General features: G+C 46.4%; 1 protein-coding gene across 2 annotated transcripts; it reads right to left on the minus strand.

Moving 5' to 3' along the window:
- Positions 1-13,696: 13,696 nt before the first annotated feature.
- LYSET (lysosomal enzyme trafficking factor) lies at positions 13,697-16,436 on the minus strand. Of its 2 annotated transcripts, none has more exons than XM_073578120.1 (2): positions 16,115-16,436; positions 13,697-14,494 (listed from the first exon to the last, which is right to left on the minus strand). In XM_073578120.1, exon 2 carries the CDS (start codon positions 14,476-14,478, stop codon positions 14,083-14,085), a length of 396 nt encoding a protein of 131 aa, XP_073434221.1. In that variant the 5' UTR covers positions 14,479-14,494; positions 16,115-16,436; the 3' UTR covers positions 13,697-14,082. The 2 variants fall into 2 exon arrangements, with proteins under 2 accessions (XP_073434221.1, XP_073434220.1); XM_073578119.1 differs by lacking the exon at positions 16,115-16,436 and adding an exon at positions 15,235-15,376.
- Between the last annotated feature and the right edge of the window lie 4,556 nt (positions 16,437-20,992).

Below are 20,992 nucleotides of genomic sequence, written 5' to 3' on the forward strand. Positions count from 1 at the left end.
CTGTGGACACAAAACGGTACAACAGTTTTAATAAAACTAAATTTTTTGTTTTTACCTAACATTGCGGGAGCTGTAGAGCGGGGGTCCAGATTTCCTCTTATTCCTTACTGGGGTCATAACTGGAGTGGCAGCTGCTGTGAGCAACCACCATGCCACATCATCCAGAGACATGGACCCCCGGTCTACTGCTGGATCAGGGGGCCCTGTCATGTCCTGTATGGTGGGAAGACCCCAGTAATCCCGTGACCTCAATGTCCATCGCCTGTTTTATCCCATGAAACTTAAAAAGCAAAAACCAGAGCCTTTTTTCTTTTCGCTTTAGTTTCAGGTATTTCATAAATAAAACCATGCCACATTTTGCTGCCTGGGATCGGTCAGGAGCGCGGGGGTCTCCGCTCAGCTCCTCGCCTGGTTGTAGCTTGCACATATGTTCATATTTGGTGCAGCAGATTCCTACATGGCGCCTCTTCCCCTCCGCCGCCCCAGTGACTGCAGCGGTGTGTGTGGTCCCCAAAGTCTGCACGAAGAGTCGCAGAACTTTCCACTAGAAAAAAAAAGGCTTTATTGACATCAGACGGACGACACTCAGAATAATCGTCACTAACTGATATTTTATTTATTTTTATTAAGAAGAGGAAGAAGATGATGACGACGACGACGACTCAAAGAATGGGATCTTGTCCAGCAGCCCCCCCCCAGCTAAGAGGACGAAAACTCGGCAGAGCTAGTGGCGGACACTCGTCTCCTGGGGTACATGGGTTGTAATGAGAGACCCAAAGAACCCCCTAAACTTGTGACAATGGGATCAGTTTATTTTTTTGCTCTTTACATAGGGATCTTCTACAATCATTTATAGCGATGGCACAATATGGCAGCTACTTCTGTAGTTTACATAGGAGGTGATACTAATAAATCTTCCTGCTGGATACATTGTTGCTGAGAGAGGACATCATGTGACCAGTGCAGTACTGTTATATAGTGTCATGCAGGTGAGGACCAGGGTGATACTGGGATCTCAGCCACACAATCACATTGTAATAACTGCTGCATATAGGGATCGTGTGATGGAACTGATCATACGGATGAGAAGGAACAGGGGACAGAAGTGTGAAAATAGAAAGTCTGGTAAAAATGGTGAGATGTTATAACACATACAAGAACGCAGCACTGACAACATCCTATGTTTACATCGTATATGGGATAGTCACATCGTGCAGACGCTTCCCTCTTATATAACACATCAACCACTGAAAAGAGATCAGCGGTCACATCACTGAGAATGCCCCCTATCCATCACTAGAGATCCTAGGTGACATCACTGAGAATGCCTCCTATCCATCACTAGAGATCAGCGGTGACATCACTGAGAATGCCTCCTATCCATCACTAGAGATCAACAGTGACATCACTGAGAATGCCTCCTATCCGTCACTAGTGATCAGCGGTGACATCACTGAGAATGCCTCCTTATCCATCACTAGAGATCAGCGGTGACATCACTGAGAATGCCTCCTATCCATCACTAGAGATCAGCGGTGACATCACTGAGAATGCCTCCTATCCATCACTAGAGATCAGCAGTGACATCACTGACAATGCCTCCTATCCATCACTAGAGATCATAGGTGACATCACTGAGAATGCCTCCTATCCATCACTAGAGATCAGCGGTGACATCACTGAGAATGCCTCCTATCCATCACTAGAGATCAGCAGTGACATCACTGAGAATGCCTCCTATCCATCACTAGAGATCAGCAGTGATATCACTGAGAATGCCTCCTATCCATCACTAGAGATCAGAGGTGACATCACTGAGAATGCCTCCTATCCATCACTAGAGATCAGAGGTGACATCACTGAGAATGCCTCCTATCCATCACTAGAGATCAGAGGTGACATCACTGAGAATGACACCTATCCATCACTAGAGATCAGCGGTGACATCACTGAGAATGCCTCCTATCCATCACTAGAGATCAGCAGTGACATCACTGAGAATGCCTCCTATCCATCACTAGAGATCAGAGGTGACATCACTGAGAATGCCTCCTATCCATCACTAGAGATCAGAGGGGACATCACTGAGAATGCCTCCTATCCATCACTAGAGATCAGCAGTGACATCACTGAGAATGCCTCCTATCCATCACTAGAGATCAGCGGTGACATCACTGAGAATGCCTACTATCCATCACTAGAGATCAGAGGTGACATCACTGAGAATGCCTCCTATCCATCACTAGAGATCAGAGGTGACATCACTGAGAATGCCTCCTATCCATCACTAGAGCTCAGAGGAGACATCACTGAGAATGCCTCCTATCCATCACTAGAGCTCAGAGGTGACATCACTGAGAATGCCTCCTATCCATCACTAGAGATCAGCAGTGACATCACTGAGAATGCCTCCTATCCATCACTAGAGATCAGAGGTGACATCACTGAGAATGCCTCCTATCCATCACTAGAGATCAGAGGTGACATCACTGAGAATGCCTCCTATCCATCACTAGAGATCAGAGGTGACATCACTGAGAATGCCTCCTATCCATCACTAGAGATCAGCAGTGACATCACTGAGAATGCCTCCTATCCATCACTAGAGATCAGAGGTGACATCGCTGAGAATGCCTCCTATCCATCACTAGAGATCAGCGGTGACATCGCTGAGAATGCCTCCTATCCATCACTAGAGATCAGAGGTGACCACTGAGAATGCCTCCTATCCATCACTAGAGATCAGAGGTGACATCACTGAGAATGCCTCCTATCCATCAGTAGAGATCAGAGGTGACATCACTGAGAATGCCTCCTATCCATCACTAGAGATCAGCGGTGACATCACTGAGAATGCTTCCTATCAATCACTAGAGATCAGCGGTGACATCACTGAGAATGCCTCCTATCCATCACTAGAGATCAGAGGTGACATCACTGAGAATGCCTCCTATCCATCACTAGAGATCAGCAGTGACATCACTGAGAATGCCTCCTATCCATCACTAGAGATCAGAGGTGACATCACTGAGAATGAAACCTATCCATCACTAGAGATCAGCGGTGACATCACTGAGAATGCCTCCTATCCATCACTAGAGATCAGCAGTGACATCACTGAGAATGCCTCCAATCCATCACTAGAGATCAGAGGTGACATCACTGAGAATGCCTCCTATCCATCACTAGAGATCAGAGGGGACATCACTGAAAATGCCTCCTATCCATCACTAGAGATCAGCAGTGACATCACTGAGAATGCCTCCTATCCATCACTAGAGATCAGAGGTGACATCACGGAGAATGCCTCCTATCCATCACTAGAGATCAGAGGTGACATCACTGAGAATGCCTCCTATCCATCACTAGAGATCAGCAGTGACATCACTGAGAATGCCTCCTATCCATCACTAGAGCTCAGAGGTGACATCACTGAGAATGCCTCCTATCCATCACTAGAGATCAGCACTGACATCACTGAGAATGCCTCCTATCCATCACTAGAGATCAGAGGTGACATCACTGTGAATGCCTCCTATCCATCACTAGAGATCAGAGGTGACATCACTGAGAATGCCTCCTATCCATCACTAGAGATCAGCAGTGACATCACTGAGAATGCCTCCTATCCATCACTAGAGATCAGAGGTGACATCGCTGAGAATGCCTCCTATCCATCACTAGAGATCAGAGGTGACATCACTGAGAATGCCTCCTATCCATCACCGGAAATCAGCGGTGACATTACTGAGAATGCCTCCTATCCATCACTAGAGATCAGAGGTGACATCACTGAGAATGCCTCCTATCCATCACTAGAGATCAGAGGTGACATCACTGAGAATGCCTCCTATCCATCACTAGAGATCAGCGGTGACATCACTGAGAATGCCCTCTATCCATCACTAGAGATCAGCGGTGACATCACTAAGAATGCCTCCTATCCATCACTAGAGCTCAGCGGTGACATCACTGAGAATGCCTCCTATCCATCACTAGAGATCAGCGGTGACATCACTGAGAATGCCTCCTATCCATCACTAGAGATCAGAAGTGACATCACTGAGAATGCCTCCTATCCATCACTAGAGATCAGCGGTGACATCACTGAGAATGCCTCCTATCCATCACTAGAGATCAGCGGTGACATCACTGAGAATGCCTCCTATCCATCACTAGAGATCAGCAGTGACATCACTGAGAATGCCTCCTATCCATCACTAGAGATCAGCGGTGACTTATCTGAGAATGTCTCCTATCCATCACCAGAGATCAGCGGTGACATCACTGAGAATGCCTCCTATCCATCACCAGAGATCAGCGGTGACATCACTGAGAATGCCTCCTATCCATCACTAGAGATCAGCAGTGACATCACTGACAATGCCTCCTATCCATCACTAGAGATCAGCGGTGACTTATCTGAGAATGTCTCCTATCCATCACCAGAGATCAGCGGTGACATCACTGAGAATGCCTCCTATCCATCACTAGAGATCAGCGGTGACATCACTGAGAATGCCTCCTATCCATCACTAGAGATCAGCAGTGACATCACTGAGAATGCCTCCTATCCATCACTAGAGATCAGAGGTGACATCACTGAGAATGCCTCCTATCCATCACTAGAGCTCAGAGGTGACATCACTGAGAATGCCTCCTATCCATCACTAGAGATCAGCACTGACATCACTGAGAATGCCTCCTATCCATCACTAGAGATCAGAGGTGACATCACTGAGAATGCCTCCTATCCATCACTAGAGATCAGAGGTGACATCACTGAGAATGCCTCCTATCCATCACTAGAGATCAGCAGTGACATCACTGAGAATGCCTCCTATCCATCACTAGAGATCAGAGGTGACATCGCTGAGAATGCCTCCTATCCATCACTAGAGATCAGAGGTGACATCACTGAGAATGCCTCCTATCCATCACTAGAGATCAGAGGTGACATCACTGAGAATGCCTCCTATCCATCACTAGAGATCAGCGGTGACATCACTGAGAATGCCCTCTATCCATCACTAGAGATCAGCGGTGACATCACTGAGAATGCCTCCTATCCATCACTAGAGCTCAGCGGTGACATCACTGAGAATGCCTCCTATCCATCACTAGAGATCAGCGGTGACATCACTGAGAATGCCTCCTATCCATCACTAGAGATCAGAAGTGACATCACTGAGAATGCCTCCTATCCATCACTAGAGATCAGCGGTGACATCACTGAGAATGCCTCCTATCCATCACTAGAGATCAGCGGTGACATCACTGAGAATGCCTCCTATCCATCTCTAGAGATCAGCAGTGACATCACTGACAATGCCTCCTATCCATCACTAGAGATCAGCGGTGACTTATCTGAGAATGTCTCCTATCCATCACCAGAGATCAGCGGTGACATCACTGAGAATGCCTCCTATCCATCACTAGAGATCAGCGGTGACATCACTGAGAATGCCTCCTATCCGTCACTAGAGATCAGCAGTGACATCACTGAGAATGCCTCCTATCCATCACTAGAGATCAGAGGTGACATCGCTGAGAATGCCTCCTATCCATCACTAGAGATCAGCGGTGACATCGCTGAGAATGCCTCCTATCCATCACTAGAGATCAGCAGTGACATCACTGAGAATGCCCTCTATCCATCACTAGAGATCAGCGGTGACATCACTGAGAATGCCTCCTATCCATCACTAGAGCTCAGCAGTGACATCACTGAGAATGCCTCCTATCCATCACTAGAGATCAGCGGTGACATCACTGAGAATGCCTCCTATCCATCACTAGAGATCAGCAGTGACATCACTGAGAATGCCTCCTATCCATCACTAGAGATCAGAGGTGACATCACTGAGAATGCCTCCTATCCATCACTAGAAATCAGAGGTGACATCACTGAGAATGCCTCCTATCCATCACTAGAGATCAGAGGTGACATCACTGAGAATGCCTCCTATCCATCACTAGAGATCAGCGGTGACATCACTGAGAATGCCTCCTATCCAACACTAGAGATCAGCGGTGACATCACTGAGAATGCCTCCTATCCATCACTAGAGATCAGAGGTGACATCGCTGAGAATGCCTCCTATCCATCACTAGAGATCAGCGGTGACATCGCTGAGAATGCCTCCTATCCATCACTAGAGATCAGCAGTGACATCACTGAGAATGCCCTCTATCCATCACTAGAGATCAGCGGTGACATCACTGAGAATGCCTCCTATCCATCACTAGAGCTCAGCGGTGACATCACTGAGAATGCCTCCTATCCATCACTAGAGATCAGCGGTGACATCACTGAGAATGCCTCCTATCCATCACTAGAGATCAGAGGTGACATCACTGAGAATGCCTCCTATCCATCACTAGAGATCAGCGGTGACATCACTGAGAATGCCTCCTATCCATCACTAGAGATCAGCGGTGACATCACTGAGAATGCCTCCTATCCATCACTAGAGATCAGCAGTGACATCACTGACAATGCCTCCTATCCATCACTAGAGATCAGCGGTGACTTATCTGAGAATGTCTCCTATCCATCACCAGAGATCAGCGGTGACATCACTGAGAATGCCTCCTATCCATCACTAGAGATCAGCGGTGACATCACTGAGAATGCCTCCTATCCATCACTAGAGATCAGCAGTGACATCACTGAGAATGCCTCCTATCCATCACTAGAGATCAGAGGTGACATCGCTGAGAATGCCTCCTATCCATCACTAGAGATCAGCGGTGACATCGCTGAGAATGCCTCCTATCCATCACTAGAGATCAGCAGTGACATCACTGAGAATGCCCTCTATCCATCACTAGAGATCAGCGGTGACATCACTGAGAATGCCTCCTATCCATCACTAGAGCTCAGCAGTGACATCACTGAGAATGCCTCCTATCCATCACTAGAGATCAGCGGTGACATCACTGAGAATGCCTCCTATCCATCACTAGAGATCAGCGGTGACTTAACTGAGAATGCCACTTATCCATCACCAGAGATCAGCGGTAACATCACTGAGAATGCCTCCTATCCATCACTAGAGATCAGCGGTGACATCACTGAGAATGCCTCCTATCCATCACTAGAGATCAGCAGTGACATCACTGACAATTCCTCCTATCCATCACTAGAGATCAGCGGTGACATCACTGAGAATGCCTCCTATCCATCACTAGAGATCAGCGGTGACATCACTGAGAATGCCACCTATCCATCACTAGAGATCAGAGGTAACATCACTGAGAATGCCGCCTATCCATTACTAGAGCTCAGCAGTGACATCACTGAGAATGCCTCCTATCCATCACTAGAGATCAGCGGTGACATCACTGAGAATGCCTCCTATCCATCACTAGAGATCAGCGGTGACATCACTGAGAATGCCTCCTGTCCATCACTAGAAATCAGCGGTGACATCACTGAGAATGCCTCCTATCCACTAGAGATCAGCGGTGACATCACTGAGACTGCCTCCTATCCATCACTAGAGATCAGCGGTGACATCACTGAGTGCCTCCTATCCATCACTAGATATCACTGGTGACATCACTGAGAATGCCTCCTATCCATCACTAGAGATCAGAGGTGACATCACTGAGAATGCCTCCTATCCATCACTAGAGATCAGCGGTGACATCACTGAGAATGCCTCCTATCCATCACTAGAGATCAGCGGTGACATCACTGAGAATGCCTCCTGTCCATCACTAGAGATCAGCGGTGACATCACTGAGAATGCCTCCTATCCACTAGAGATCAGCAGTGACATCACTGAGACTGCCTCCTATCCATCACTAGAGATCAGCGGTGACATCACTGAGTGCCTCCTGTCCATCACTAGAGATCAGCGGTGACATCACTGAGAATGCCTCCTATCCATCCCCAGAGATCAGCGGTGACATCACTGAGAATGCCTCCTATCCATCACTAGAGATCAGCGGTGACATCACTGAGAATGCCTCCTATCCATCACTAGAGATCAGCGGTGACATCACTGAGAATGCCTCCTGTCCATCACTAGAAATCAGCGGTGACATCACTGAGAATGCCTCCTATCCACTAGAGATCAGCAGTGACATCACTGAGACTGCCTCCTATCCATCACTAGAGATCAGCGGTGACATCACTGAGTGCCTCCTATCCATCACTAGATATCACTGGTGACATCACTGAGAATGCCTCCTATCCATCACTAGAGATCAGAGGTGACATAACTGAGAATGCCTCCTGTCCATCACTAGAGATCAGCGGTGACATCACTGAGAATGCCTCCTATCCATCACTAGAGATCAGCGGTGACATCACTGAGAATGCCTCCTATCCATCACTAGAGATCAGCGGTGACATCACTGAGAATGCCGCCTGTCCATCACTAGAGATCAGCGGGCAAACAAATAAGGCAGCACTCTGTAGCGCTATAGCATGCAATCATGAAAATTGAATAGCATTACTGCACTAGAAATATGAAAGACTGAGAATGCTTAGCGCATAAATTGGCCAATTCATGTGTACCTGGTAGCCACAGTAAGGCGATTCTCGTATACCAGGACCTAACAATGCCAATCCTCTCTTAGAAAGCCAGTGAGTGAGGGCAGATTTTAATAGACTTGAGAGGGACCATTGTTTTTGCCCCCCCTGGCTACAAAAATCTGCCCCCAGACACCCCAGAAAAGACGTATCTATAAGATGCGCCTTTTCTGGCACTTATCCTCTCTATTCCCATTGCCCTGTAGCGGTGGCTAATTGGTAAATAAGAAAGGATTAATATCACCTTGCTATAGGAAGGTGACATTAAGCCGATTAATAACGGAGAGGTGTCAATAAGACACCGATCTATTATTAACCCTATACTATTAAATGATTGAAAAAACAGACATTAATTAAAAATTCTTTTATTGAAATAAAGACGCCAAGTTTTTGACCATATTTTTCCTCTGCTAATCCATAAATAAACCATGGACCAGTAATTAAAATAAAACAAAAAAGCAACAATATCCTTACCTCTCCGCTGGTCAGTCAGGTCCCTCGCTGCAATCCATCAGAAGGGGTTAAGCGTTTTAGAACGGGACCGGTGCTAATGCTACCACCCTGCTCTAAACCACTGCCAGAATGAATTATTTCATCTCTGCGCAGCCTCACTGACGTCACTGGCTGACCCGAGGTGAACTGATGCGCAGAGATGAACTAATTCATTCTGGCAGTGGTTTACAGCGGGCTGGTCGCATTAGCACCGTTACCGCTGTAAACCACTTAACCCCTTCTGATGGATTGCAAAGGGGGACCTGACTGACCAGTGGAGAGGCAAGGATAGTGTTGCTTTTTTGTTTAATTTTTGTTACAGGACCATGGTTTATTTATGGATTAGCAGAGGAATAAATATGGTCAAAAACTTGGTGTCTTTAATTCAAGAAAATAATTTTTAATTAATGTCTATGTGTTTTTTTAACCATTTAATAGTCTAGGGTTAATAATGGATTGGTGTCTTATTGACGCCTCTCCGTTATTAATCTGTTAATTGTAGCCGGGGGGGGGGGGGGCAAAAACAATGGTCCCTCTCAAGTCTATTAAAATCTGCCCTCACTCACTGGCTTTTCCCTCTCTGGTTGCGATTTTACCGCGGGAGCCCACGCTATTTTTTTTCAATGAATTAACCCCTTAATTTAACACCTACATGTCCCAAAGTTTACACACAAACCCTAATCTAATTATTAGTCAAAGACGTATAAAAAACTAAATTAAATTAAATGTATTACTGTATGAAAACCATGTGACATTTCATGTCTGGTTTTGTATTGATTTTACAGAAGCTGGCAATTGAATTAGCGGCTATTCTGCTATGTAGAACTCTATGAAATGTAAATATATATGTATGTGTGTCTCAATGACGTGTGTGTATATATGTATTCTATGTGTATATATCTATTTTTTCGTTTGGGTTTTAACCTGTCATTGGGCTCCATTATATGTCCATTTTGAAGCCGGAGAGAAAATCTCAGCATACGGACACCATACGGATGTCACACCGATCCTTAGGCCGGGGTCACACTGCGTTATGACAGTCCGTTAGCCGGACTGCATTACACCACGGTGTAACGCAGTCCGTTAACGCTGCCATAGTCCCCCATTGTCGGGAGCATCGCGACGCATGCCGTTAAGCGGCACGCGTTCACGACGTGCCGTCATTCAGTGACGGAGCCTCGGATGCGGGCTGCAGACCCTGAGGCTCCGTCACCGCTAATGAATCATCAGCGATAGCGGGTATAGCATAACGCGATCGCGTTATGGTGTACCGTTCAACCAGCCCGTCAACGCTCTGCGTTGAACGGGCTGGTTAAACGTAATGTGAACCTGGCCTTAGATGCGAGGAAATCGCATCATTGTATTTTACACGGATTACATATGGATCAACATACGGAACACAGTTGTGCGGTTATCGCATTTGAAAATCGGGCCGATTTTTTAAACGTTGTGTGTGACTCCGTCCTTAGAATAATTGAAAGGGGAAAGTGTTCACAATAATAGCAGTGTGGAGTTCAATCAGTGAGGTCAATCATTCTGTGAAGAAACAGGTGTGAATCAGGGGGCCCTTATCGAAGGGTGAAGTCAGGACATGGTGTACATGTATTTCTCCTTGAAATACTGAGAAATATGGGGCATTCAATACATTGTTCAGAAGAACGGCGTACTTTGATTAATAAGTTGATTGGAGAAGGTAAAACGTATAAAGAAGTGCAGAGAATGATCAGCTGTTCAGCTAAAATGATCTCCAATGCTTTACAATGGAAAGCCAAACCAGAGAGACGTGGATGGAAGAACAACCAGAATGGCAAAGGCTCAGCCAATGATCAGTTCCAGGATGATCACAGACAGTCTCACGTTACCTGTGATTATTGTGACAGAAGACACCTGTGTGACACTAATCTCTTACCTAGAAGTCCCCACAAAGTCCTGCTGTTAAATAAAAGACATGTACTGAAGTGGATACGATCTGCCAAAGAACACATCAACTGGCCTAAAGAGAAATGGAGAAACATATTGTGGACTGATGAAAATAAAATTGTTCTTTTTGGGTCCAAGGGCCGCAGACAGTTCGTCAGACGACCCCCAAACTCTGCATTCAGCCACAGTACACTCTAAAGACAGGGAAGCATGGTGGTGAAGGCTTCATGATCTGGGCATGTTTCTCTTACTTTGGTGTCGGACCTGTTTACCGCATACCAGGGATCATGGACCAGTTTGTATATATTAGAATACTTGATGAGGTCATTTTGTCTTACACTGAAGAGGATATGCCCTTGAAATGGGGGTTTCAACAAGACAACGACCCTACACACACCAGTAAACCAGCAAAATCTTGGTTCCAGTCCAACAAAATTGAGGTTATGGAGCAGCCAGCCCAATCCCCAGACCGTAACCCAATAGGACATTTGTGGGGTGACATCAAAAATTCTGAGACTAAACCAACAAATGCCAAAAAATTGTGGGACATCATCCAAGCATCCTGGGCTGGAATAACAGTGACTGGGGCCAGAAGTTGGCTGACTCTATGCAACATAGATGTGAAGCAGGTCTAAAAAAACTGTGGGTAACAACTAAATATTAGGCTAGTGATTCACAGGAATGATAAATCCATAAAAAATACATATTGTGAGTTTGTAAAGACAAATGCGGACACTGCTACTTATTAGAAAAGCCCATGTTCATTTGTTATTTTCTGTATTGTGAAAAATTATATACATTTCTCCTTGTTTTGAATTAGAAAACAGTGTGCAATGTTCCCAATGCTGGAAATAAAAACTAGGGTAAAGTGTTATGAATAGGTCGCCGAGGAGGAGAGCAGGTCCAGGCTAAGCCACAGAAAACCAGAGAGGTTGGTACCTAAGTGGATTGCAGAACCCTAATCCTATCCACAAACTAGCAGTAGCCGTGGAGCGTACATACGATGATCCTAGACGGAGAGCTAACTAAGCCTAAAGCAAGAGAGGGGAAATCTAAACTGCCCCAGAGCAGACCCCAAAGGAATAGATAGCCCCCAAACATATACTGTTGGTGAGACAAGATGAATACACAAACACAGGCAGGAAAATAGACTGAGCAAATGATGGGGCCCACACTGACTAGACAGGACAGAAAAGGAAAGACACTGCAGTCACGCAAAAAACCCTGCAAGAAGTCCAACACGTCTGATGCAAAAAAACACTGAAGTCACACGACTTCGCCCCCCCCCATATCAGTACTCTGGTATTTTCTGAAAGCAGAGCAAAAAGAGACCAATCTAGCTGGGGATAAAACAAACTGGCACAAGCAGTAACATATGGGCGGTGATTCAGCACAGCCCCAGTCGGAGCTTGCTGACCCGCACCAAGAAGAGACAGACAAAACCAGATCAAATGCAAACAGAATAGCAAATAAACCACTTAGCTGAACATGCAGGGACAGAGCTGGAGAAATCAGACCTCAGGAGGAACAGGAAGCAAATCACCAGCAGGGATAGAGGGAGTCGGCTGTCTTAAATCCCAATCTGAAACCCCAGATCTCCAATCATCATTATCAGGTGGCAAGCCTGTCAATCAGATCAGCTCCATTACCTCCAGTAACCACCAGAGGGAGCCCAGAAAGAGAACTCGCAACCCCTTTGTCCATCTGACCAGCTCCACTACCTTCAGTAATAACCAGAGGGAGGCCAGAAAGCGAATTCACAACAGTAAAGATTTTGTCATTAACTCTTAACACACTGCTATTATTTTGAACACTGCTGTAACTACATCCTCCTCCTTATCAAACCATGGAATAAGAATTCAAATCCTGTTCTTAGTTCATCAGAGCACACTGAGAGTTTTAGTTCTACATCACACTTTTTTTAAATGGCCATTGTAACTGCAGCCTCACTTGTACCAGTGAGTACAGCTGAACCCTCGCCCAGGCCTGAGCGGCACTTCAGGAAAGGTGGGTGGCATGATGTGAAATTTCTAATCATAGTTTATAAGAATTACATTGTGTCAGGTTATCTGCTTCAGAATTATGAAAAGTCCTAAAGCTTTCCAATAAACTTTGTGTCTTGCACTCACCATTTTCAAAATTTCTGCTTGCTGTCAGTGAATTGCTACATCTTTGTTTACATCCAGAAGTCAAAAACGTGTACGTACCAATCACACTTCTCCTAGAGGAGGGTACTTTGCACTTGTATTTAATTCTAAACACCCCTGAAAAAAATGCTAGGTCTTAATCATGCCTGTATTGTACTTTATTAATGCAACTTATAGCAATAAATCTGCTAAAATGTGTAAGAACAGGGACAATGTATCAGACTGTTTCTATGGAGTGGATCTAATTGTAACTTTTGCATTCATTGACTAATAGCAGAGATCTTAAGTGTTCTTCCAAATCTACCTGATTAGCTGATCATCTGCAGATTGGGGGAATAACCACTCAGACCCCCACCTATTTTGGGCAGAAGAGTACAGTGCTCGGCTACCTCCACCCATCCAATACAAAACTGATAAAGCAATGCTGAGCATGCTCGTGCGCTGCAGCTTTCCATCACTGGTGATCAGTGGGGTCCCAGCAGTCGGACGCCCAGAGATTTGCAGATTATCACCTATTCTGTGGATAATGTTTAGATAAACCCTTAAAATGGCAAAGAAAAGAAACACATTAAGAGGTCGACGGGGTCCGTGCGGTTTTTAATCAATTTTTCAGTGTTTTATTGATAGAAGTGCAATTCCCCAAGTTTACAAAAAAAAAAAAAAACACCCAACAGATGTGGACGATTTCATAGAATAGAAAAATCAATTGACATCAGTCACCATCATTGCCAGGAATATAAAATCTCAGGGTTTATCTTTATGAAGCACAGGAAAGTGTTAAAGATTCAGACATCGGAGGGAAGCCATGATGAGGAGGACGTTCAAGCATCATGACCAAGAAGAGTTTGCAGCTCGGCTTTTAACCAAGTGATTAGCTGCCGAAGGGTTATGTTTCCCACATATTAAAAAGGGTTACGAAAGAGAGCGAGGCACTGTAGATATCAGGGGCGCTGCTGTGTCATCACGAGGTTCTTAGGCTCAAGTGTCAATCAAATGCAGTCTGCTGATCTGATTAGAGGCTTTGACCAAGGACTGATGGCGGTTGCAGAGGACGGCCAGGCAGATGGGTAGGATACAATAACCGACTGTCCGGGGGTCAGCTCTGGTGCATGAATAGAGGAAAAGGAAGAGCTGGAAGTAAGGGAGGAGGAAGAGGGCCGCCCACAGCCAAAACGGCAGAGCCAGCAGCCGGGCCTTCAGGGAATGTGTCCATGACGCTGCCTTCCCAGGGTCTTGTGGCTTCGGCTGTACGTGCTCCAGCGCTAGTCTGTTGTATGTCTCGTTAATCTCAAAGACGTAATAGAAAGCGGCTGCACTCACAAGGAGGTAGAGGCCGACCCCGATCCATCCCATCCGCTGCCGAAAATTCATCATTCTCCATGCTCCGCATCTGCAAGGATAAGAATTCACAGAGGCATTAAAGGGCCGGTGTCCAGTCTTATGTGTACGTAGTTACAGCCCTGTGTTGCTACTTTATAATAAGCTTTGTATAAAAGAACCACTAAATGCAAAATCCCTGCTTGCTGTCAGTGAATAGGGACAGTTGTTTCCATCCACAGGCTTAAACTGTACACACGAAAGGTTTCTCACATTAAGGTGCTAACCAAGTGACTTCGGTGTGCTCCACGGCTGCAAGTCTCGTGGCTGTTCGCTGGATCCAACACATACAGGGATTGCCTGCTTGTTAGACAGCTGCAAAACATGCAGCTGTGGGGACTGAAATCACACTGAAGTCACTCGGTTAGCATCTGAGCATGTTCGCTCATCACTATTTGCTACAATAGTTTCCAATCTAGACCATACTCGAGTTAAAAAGCAGCAGAAGTCACTGATGATTTGTTACAATGTATCAGTGCGGTGCACAAGTACAGAATTTTCTGAACAACAGACTGGTTTATTACCGTTGTATCCTGATTACACAGCAGGACTGCAGCATAGCGGGGCAGGAGAGACCTGTGAGGCTGCCAGGCTTAGCTCACAGAGGATCTGGACTGGATACATTGCAACAAAGCCTCAGCTCTAAGAAATATTAGATCTGTACATGATTTCAACCTCTTTATGTTAAGATCAACAACGGCAAGCAGACGTCTAAAAAACAATATATTAGAAAAGTTGTATAACTTCACTTACACAGGACTGCTGAGCTGCATTACAATAGTGACATATCAGGGACACGAGAAAACCACAATCTGTGGCAGCGCTGGGTGCAGAACAGGAAGAAGCTCCGCTCACAGCGCCTTGTGACCACTTTGCATAACGCCAGATGTCACAATGAGGGACAGATATGAGGCAGCAGATGCATGAACCGTCTGCCCGGGGGCTCTGCCTCTGGCCAAGGGGTACTCTGGCTGTTCCTTGGGGAACCTGGCTGGCAAAATATTTGGCTCCTTTCAGGAATGCCTGGCTGGGGAAAATGCTGGCTTTTCTCGGTGGGAGTAGGAGGGGAATTCTGGCCCTTCTATGAGGGACCTGACTGGGGTAAATCTTGGCACCTCTCTAGGGGTGGTGGGGGAAGTTTCGGCTCCTCTCAAGGGGCTGTCTTCTCTTGGTGGACCTGGCTGGGGTGAGGGGCTACTTTAGCTCCTCTAGGTGTTGTGGGGCGCATTTCAGCACCTCTCAGTGGGGCTCTGCCTCCTCTTGGGGGCATCTGGTCAGAAGGCAATGTTGCTCCTCTTATAGGGGGAACCTGACCGGGGTAAAATCTAGCTCTGGTGGTCTCTGTCTTCTGTCGGAGGATTGGGACAGAGGGGATTCTGTCTCCTTTCGGGGGGGACTCTGGCTCCTTTTGGGGGGCATCTGCTCAGGAAGCAATGTGGCTCCTCTGAGGGGGTTCTCTGGCTCTTATAGGGGGAGCCAGACCGGGGCAAAATCTGCCTTCTCTTGGGGGAACTGGCCGGGAGGAGGGGGGTTGGTGCGTCTGGGGGACCCGTGCTGCCCCTTCTGTAGAGGGGTGAGATCTCCGCTTCCCCCTGGGGAGCTCCTTGCTGTCTCCCTTCCTGCTGTCTCTCACCTGTCTCCGGGGAGAGGTCTCCTGCTGCACCGGTGTCAGTTCCTTGTCATATCTGCAATGAGTGACGATTCTCTGCCTAAACCGGAAGTGACTACTCAAATCACAGGAGAGATCGCGGCAACTGCATAGGCGGCGGCCATCTTTACTGTGGGCAGAACCAGCCAGGCCTGCACAGTCAGTGAAAGTTTCCTCCTGTACGAGCACCGCGCCACCTCCTCCTCCGAGGAAGAAATCAGAAAGGGGAAAACTTGCGCTCCACAACAGGTAGGCCGAGGAGAACGGCGGTGACGTCACGATCATGTGACTTCTACAGTCACATGACCCGTCACCTGATGGTTCCGCGCTTGTGCAGAGCTGGCCTTTCCGCTCTATCACCTGACACGAGGGGGCGGAGCTTACGCCATCACCTGGTTACTTTTAGCCTTTTTTGTTTAGTATAAATAAAGCTTTTATATTCACAAGTTCCGTGATGGTTTTCGGTCCTAATCTCTGACTACACTGCAGCCTCGCGTGAAATGTCATTAACCCTTTAAGACTCGGCGCTAGGTTTATGTAGTTTGGTCCTTACATTCTACACCTTTAGAAGAGAATATACAACAAGATAATGGGGTGGGGAACAATTACCAGATAAATGGGGCACAATACAGGGGACAACGATGTTTCCAAGATAATGTGCCATTTAATGTAGCAGTAAAAATTAGTAACGCCCAGTAAAATTATTAAATGCAATAAATACCCACTGGTATATAAAGACATACCACTAAGAAAAATGCATAGGAAATAGATAAGAAAGAAGAAAGTGACGTGTGCATTTAGTATGGTAGGTAAGGTAAAGTGCAGATGCAAGAAAGTCAAGTGGAGGCAGAATAATAATAATAAAGATGGTCAATAATATAATGCTCACCTACTGCCTCCAAATAAATACTCTGGATGCGCCGAGCCCCGACGCGCGTTTCGGCGTTTGCCTTCGTCCCCCCTGACGATGCACATGCGACGTACTTGGATGTTCCAACATGATAATGATTCAAAACACAAGGCCAAGTCAACCTGTCATTGGCTACAGCAGAACAAAGTGAAGGTTCTAGAGTGACCATCATCAGTCTCCTGACCTCAATATCATTGAGCCACTCTGGGGAGATTGCAAGCTCACAGTTCATGCTAGACAGCCCAGGAATTTACAGGAGCTGGAGGCTTTTTGCCAAGAAGAGTGGGCAGCTTTACCATCTGAGAAAATAAAAAATCTCATCCACAACTACCACAAAAGACTTCAAGCTGTCATTGATGATAGAGGGGGCAATACATGGTATTAAGAAATGGGGTATGTGATGTTTTGGGTTGTCAATATGATTTAAAAAGACAAAACACAGTAGTTGACAATAAATGGCTTCACCCAACCACTAACCATGAGTGGAGAAAAAGTTTTGTTGATATCATTCATATTCTCTGAAAAAAGGCCAAGAAAGCAAAAATTCTGCCGGGGTATGTAAACTATTGAGCACAACTGTAAGAAACCAGGTGATGTCCTGATGCCCACTCCTCTATCCACTAGGGGGCGGTGGAGACTCTTGACTAGAGTTGAGCGATACCGTCCGATACTTCAAAGTATCGTATCGGATGGTATCGGCCGATCTTTAAAAAAAGTATCGGTATCGCCGATTCTGATACCGGAAGTCCCATTCAAGTCTATGGGACTTCCGGTATCGGAATAAGAAAAACCCTTTCCTGCCCTTGTACAGCCTCTCTGGGGTCTGTACGGGCCTTTCGGGGGGCTGTGCCGGCCTGCCAGGGGGTCTGTGCAGGCTCCGGTGGTCTGTGCCGGCCTGCCGGTGGTCTGTGCAGGCTCCGGGGGGCTGTGCCGGCCTGCCGGGGGGCTGTGCCGGCCTGCCGGGGGGCTGTGCAGGCTGCGGGGGTCTGTGCAGGCATCGTCCGATGGGACTACAAGTCCCATCGGGCGATGCCTGCTACCATGACAGTGATTGACACATTAGCCAATGATGGGACAGTAGTAGTCCCATCATCCGGCTAATGTGTTAAATGTAAAAAAAAAAAAAAAAAAAAAAAAATAATTACATGCTACATACATACAACATGCATACTACATACATGCTACATTCATACTACATACTACATACATGCTACATTCATACTACATAAATACTACATGCAACATACATACTACATATATACTACATGCATGCTACATACATACTGCATGCTACATACATACCACATATATACTACATACATACTACATGCATGCTACATGCACGCTACATGCTACATACATAACACATATATACTACATGCATGCTACATACATACTACATGCTACATACTACATATATACTACATGCATGCTACATACTACATGCTACATACATACTACATATAAACTACATGCATGCTACATACATACTGCATGCTACATGCATGCTACATACATACATACTACATGCTACATACATACTACATATATACTACATACATACTACATACATACTACATGCATGCTACATGCATGCTACATACATACCACATACATAACACATATATACTACATGCATGCTACATACATACTACATGCTACATACATACTACATATATACTACATGCATGCTACATACATACTACATGCATGCTACATACATACTACATGCTACATACATACCACATACATACTACATATATACTACATGCATGCTACATACATACTGCATGCTACATGCATGCTACATACATACTACATACATACTACATGCTACATACATACCACATATATACTACATACATACAATACATTCATACAATACATACATAGACATACAGTACATATAACATAGAGTAACATACTTACCAATACTTGTCACATTGTTCCCCGAAGCCATTGTCTTTTCCGGAATAAATATTAACATAACAAACCACAAAAATACTCACCCACGATCCGAAGCAGTCCACGAGTGTGTCCCACGACGATCTTGGGTAGAGAACTGCAGCATCAGCTGTTGCTGCCGTTCTCTACGGGCTGCAGGAATCCAATGACGGAAGGTAGGTATCCTTCCGCACTGTATTCCTCCGCCACTTAAAAAAAAAAAAAGTCCCTAGTCTCACTTTATGCCATTGCTGTGTGGGAAATTCCTACTACTGTCCCATCATTGGCTAATGTGTCAATCACTGTCATGGTAGCAGGCATCGCCCGATGGGACTTGTAGTCCCATCGGACGATGCTTGCACAGACCCCCGGACATCAGCACAGCCCCCCGGCAGGCCGGCACAGCCCCCCGGCAGGCCGGCACAGCCCCCCGGCAGGCCGGTACAGACCCCCACAGGGTGCACAGACCACCGGCAGGCCGGCACAGCCCCCCGGCAGGCCGGTACAGACCCCGGGCAGTCCACACAGCCCCCCGGCAGGCCGGCACAGCCCCCCGGCAGGCCGGCAGAGACCCCCGGAAGGCCCGAAATGACGGCGCATCATGATGCGCACACACCGCGCATCATGATGACGTCAGGCCGTCAATCAACTGAACTTCCGATTCCGATGCCGAATTCCGATATTGAAAAAATATCGGAAGTCGGTATCGGAATTCCGATACAGCAAGTATCGGCCGATACCCGATACTTGCGGTATCGGAATGCTCAACACTACTCTTGACTGATTTCACATTACACAGATTCTGCATTCTGTCCTTATAAATTTTTCCTTTCCTGGAATAACCTGCACATCTCCTGTAGCACCAGCACTTTTATATGTGTCCTGTTTTAAGCCGCCATGTAAAAACCAAGTTGTGCTCAGGAGGGGATGATGGAGATGAGAAATAATGGGATTTGTGTTTATGGTGTCCACACTGTAGTAAGCTCGGCTGCGGGAATCATTCCTTACGTCTCCTTTTCATGTTTCTCTAGCTGTTGTAAAACTCCAGTATCCAGCACGCTCTTATCAAGTACACCGCTGCCACCAAACCCTGGCTAGCTACATTAGCAGAGACCTTAAGGATGAGGAGCCAGGGTTATACAGCAAGGCACCCTGAAGTCCGGAGGCGGCAAAGGGTGCAGAATCAGAAATATTAGAAAGTTTGTTAATTTTATACAATCCTGTATTATTTTTTATTATTTTATTTTCTGTTCTTCTCTGGTCCCTGTATAATACCTGCACAGAATATTTGACTTAAAGGGAATCTGTCACCCCATTTTAGCCCTATCAGCTGCCGACACCGCCATCAGTGGCTTATCTACAGCATTCTGTAATGCTGTAGATAAGCCCCCCCATGTAACCTGAAAAATAAGAAAAACAAGTTAGATTATACTCACCGGGGGGCGGGTGTGGTGGGTGACGCGGTCCGGGTCCGGCGCCTCCCATCTTCATACGATGCCGTCCTCCTTCTTACTTCTTCCTCGGCTCCTGCGCAGGCACTTTATCTGCCCTATTGAGGGCAGTGTAAAGTACTGCAGTGCGCAGGCGCCGGGAAAGGTCAGAGAGGTCCTGTGCCTGATGGCGGTGCCGGCAGCTGATAGGACTAAAATGGGGTGACAAGACTCCCTTTAACCAGGAGATAGGCGGCATCAGACATAGTTGGCAGCTGCTGATTTCTCTACTGGATAAAAAACAAAACAAAAAACGTCATTGGTTCATCCAGCATATAATGCAATCTCAAGGGGGTTATAGGAATCTGCAGCTGCCAAACTCTCTCCCTTCCAAACTCCTTTAATTCTCTCCACCAGACTCTTCTCTCCCCCTCCTCTATATACCTCTCTCCTCCGACAAACTCCTCTCCCCATTCTTCTCTCCCTTCCTCCTCCAGACTCCTCTTTCCACATCCTCCTCCAGACTCCTCTCCTCCTCCTCCAGAATCTTGTCCTCCTCCAAACTCCTCTCCCCCTACT

Source organism: Dendrobates tinctorius, unplaced genomic scaffold (assembly GCF_039654945.1).
Source record: "Dendrobates tinctorius isolate UK_male_01 unplaced genomic scaffold, ASM3965494v1 ptg000058l, whole genome shotgun sequence".
NCBI lineage: Eukaryota > Metazoa > Chordata > Amphibia > Anura > Dendrobatidae > Dendrobates > Dendrobates tinctorius.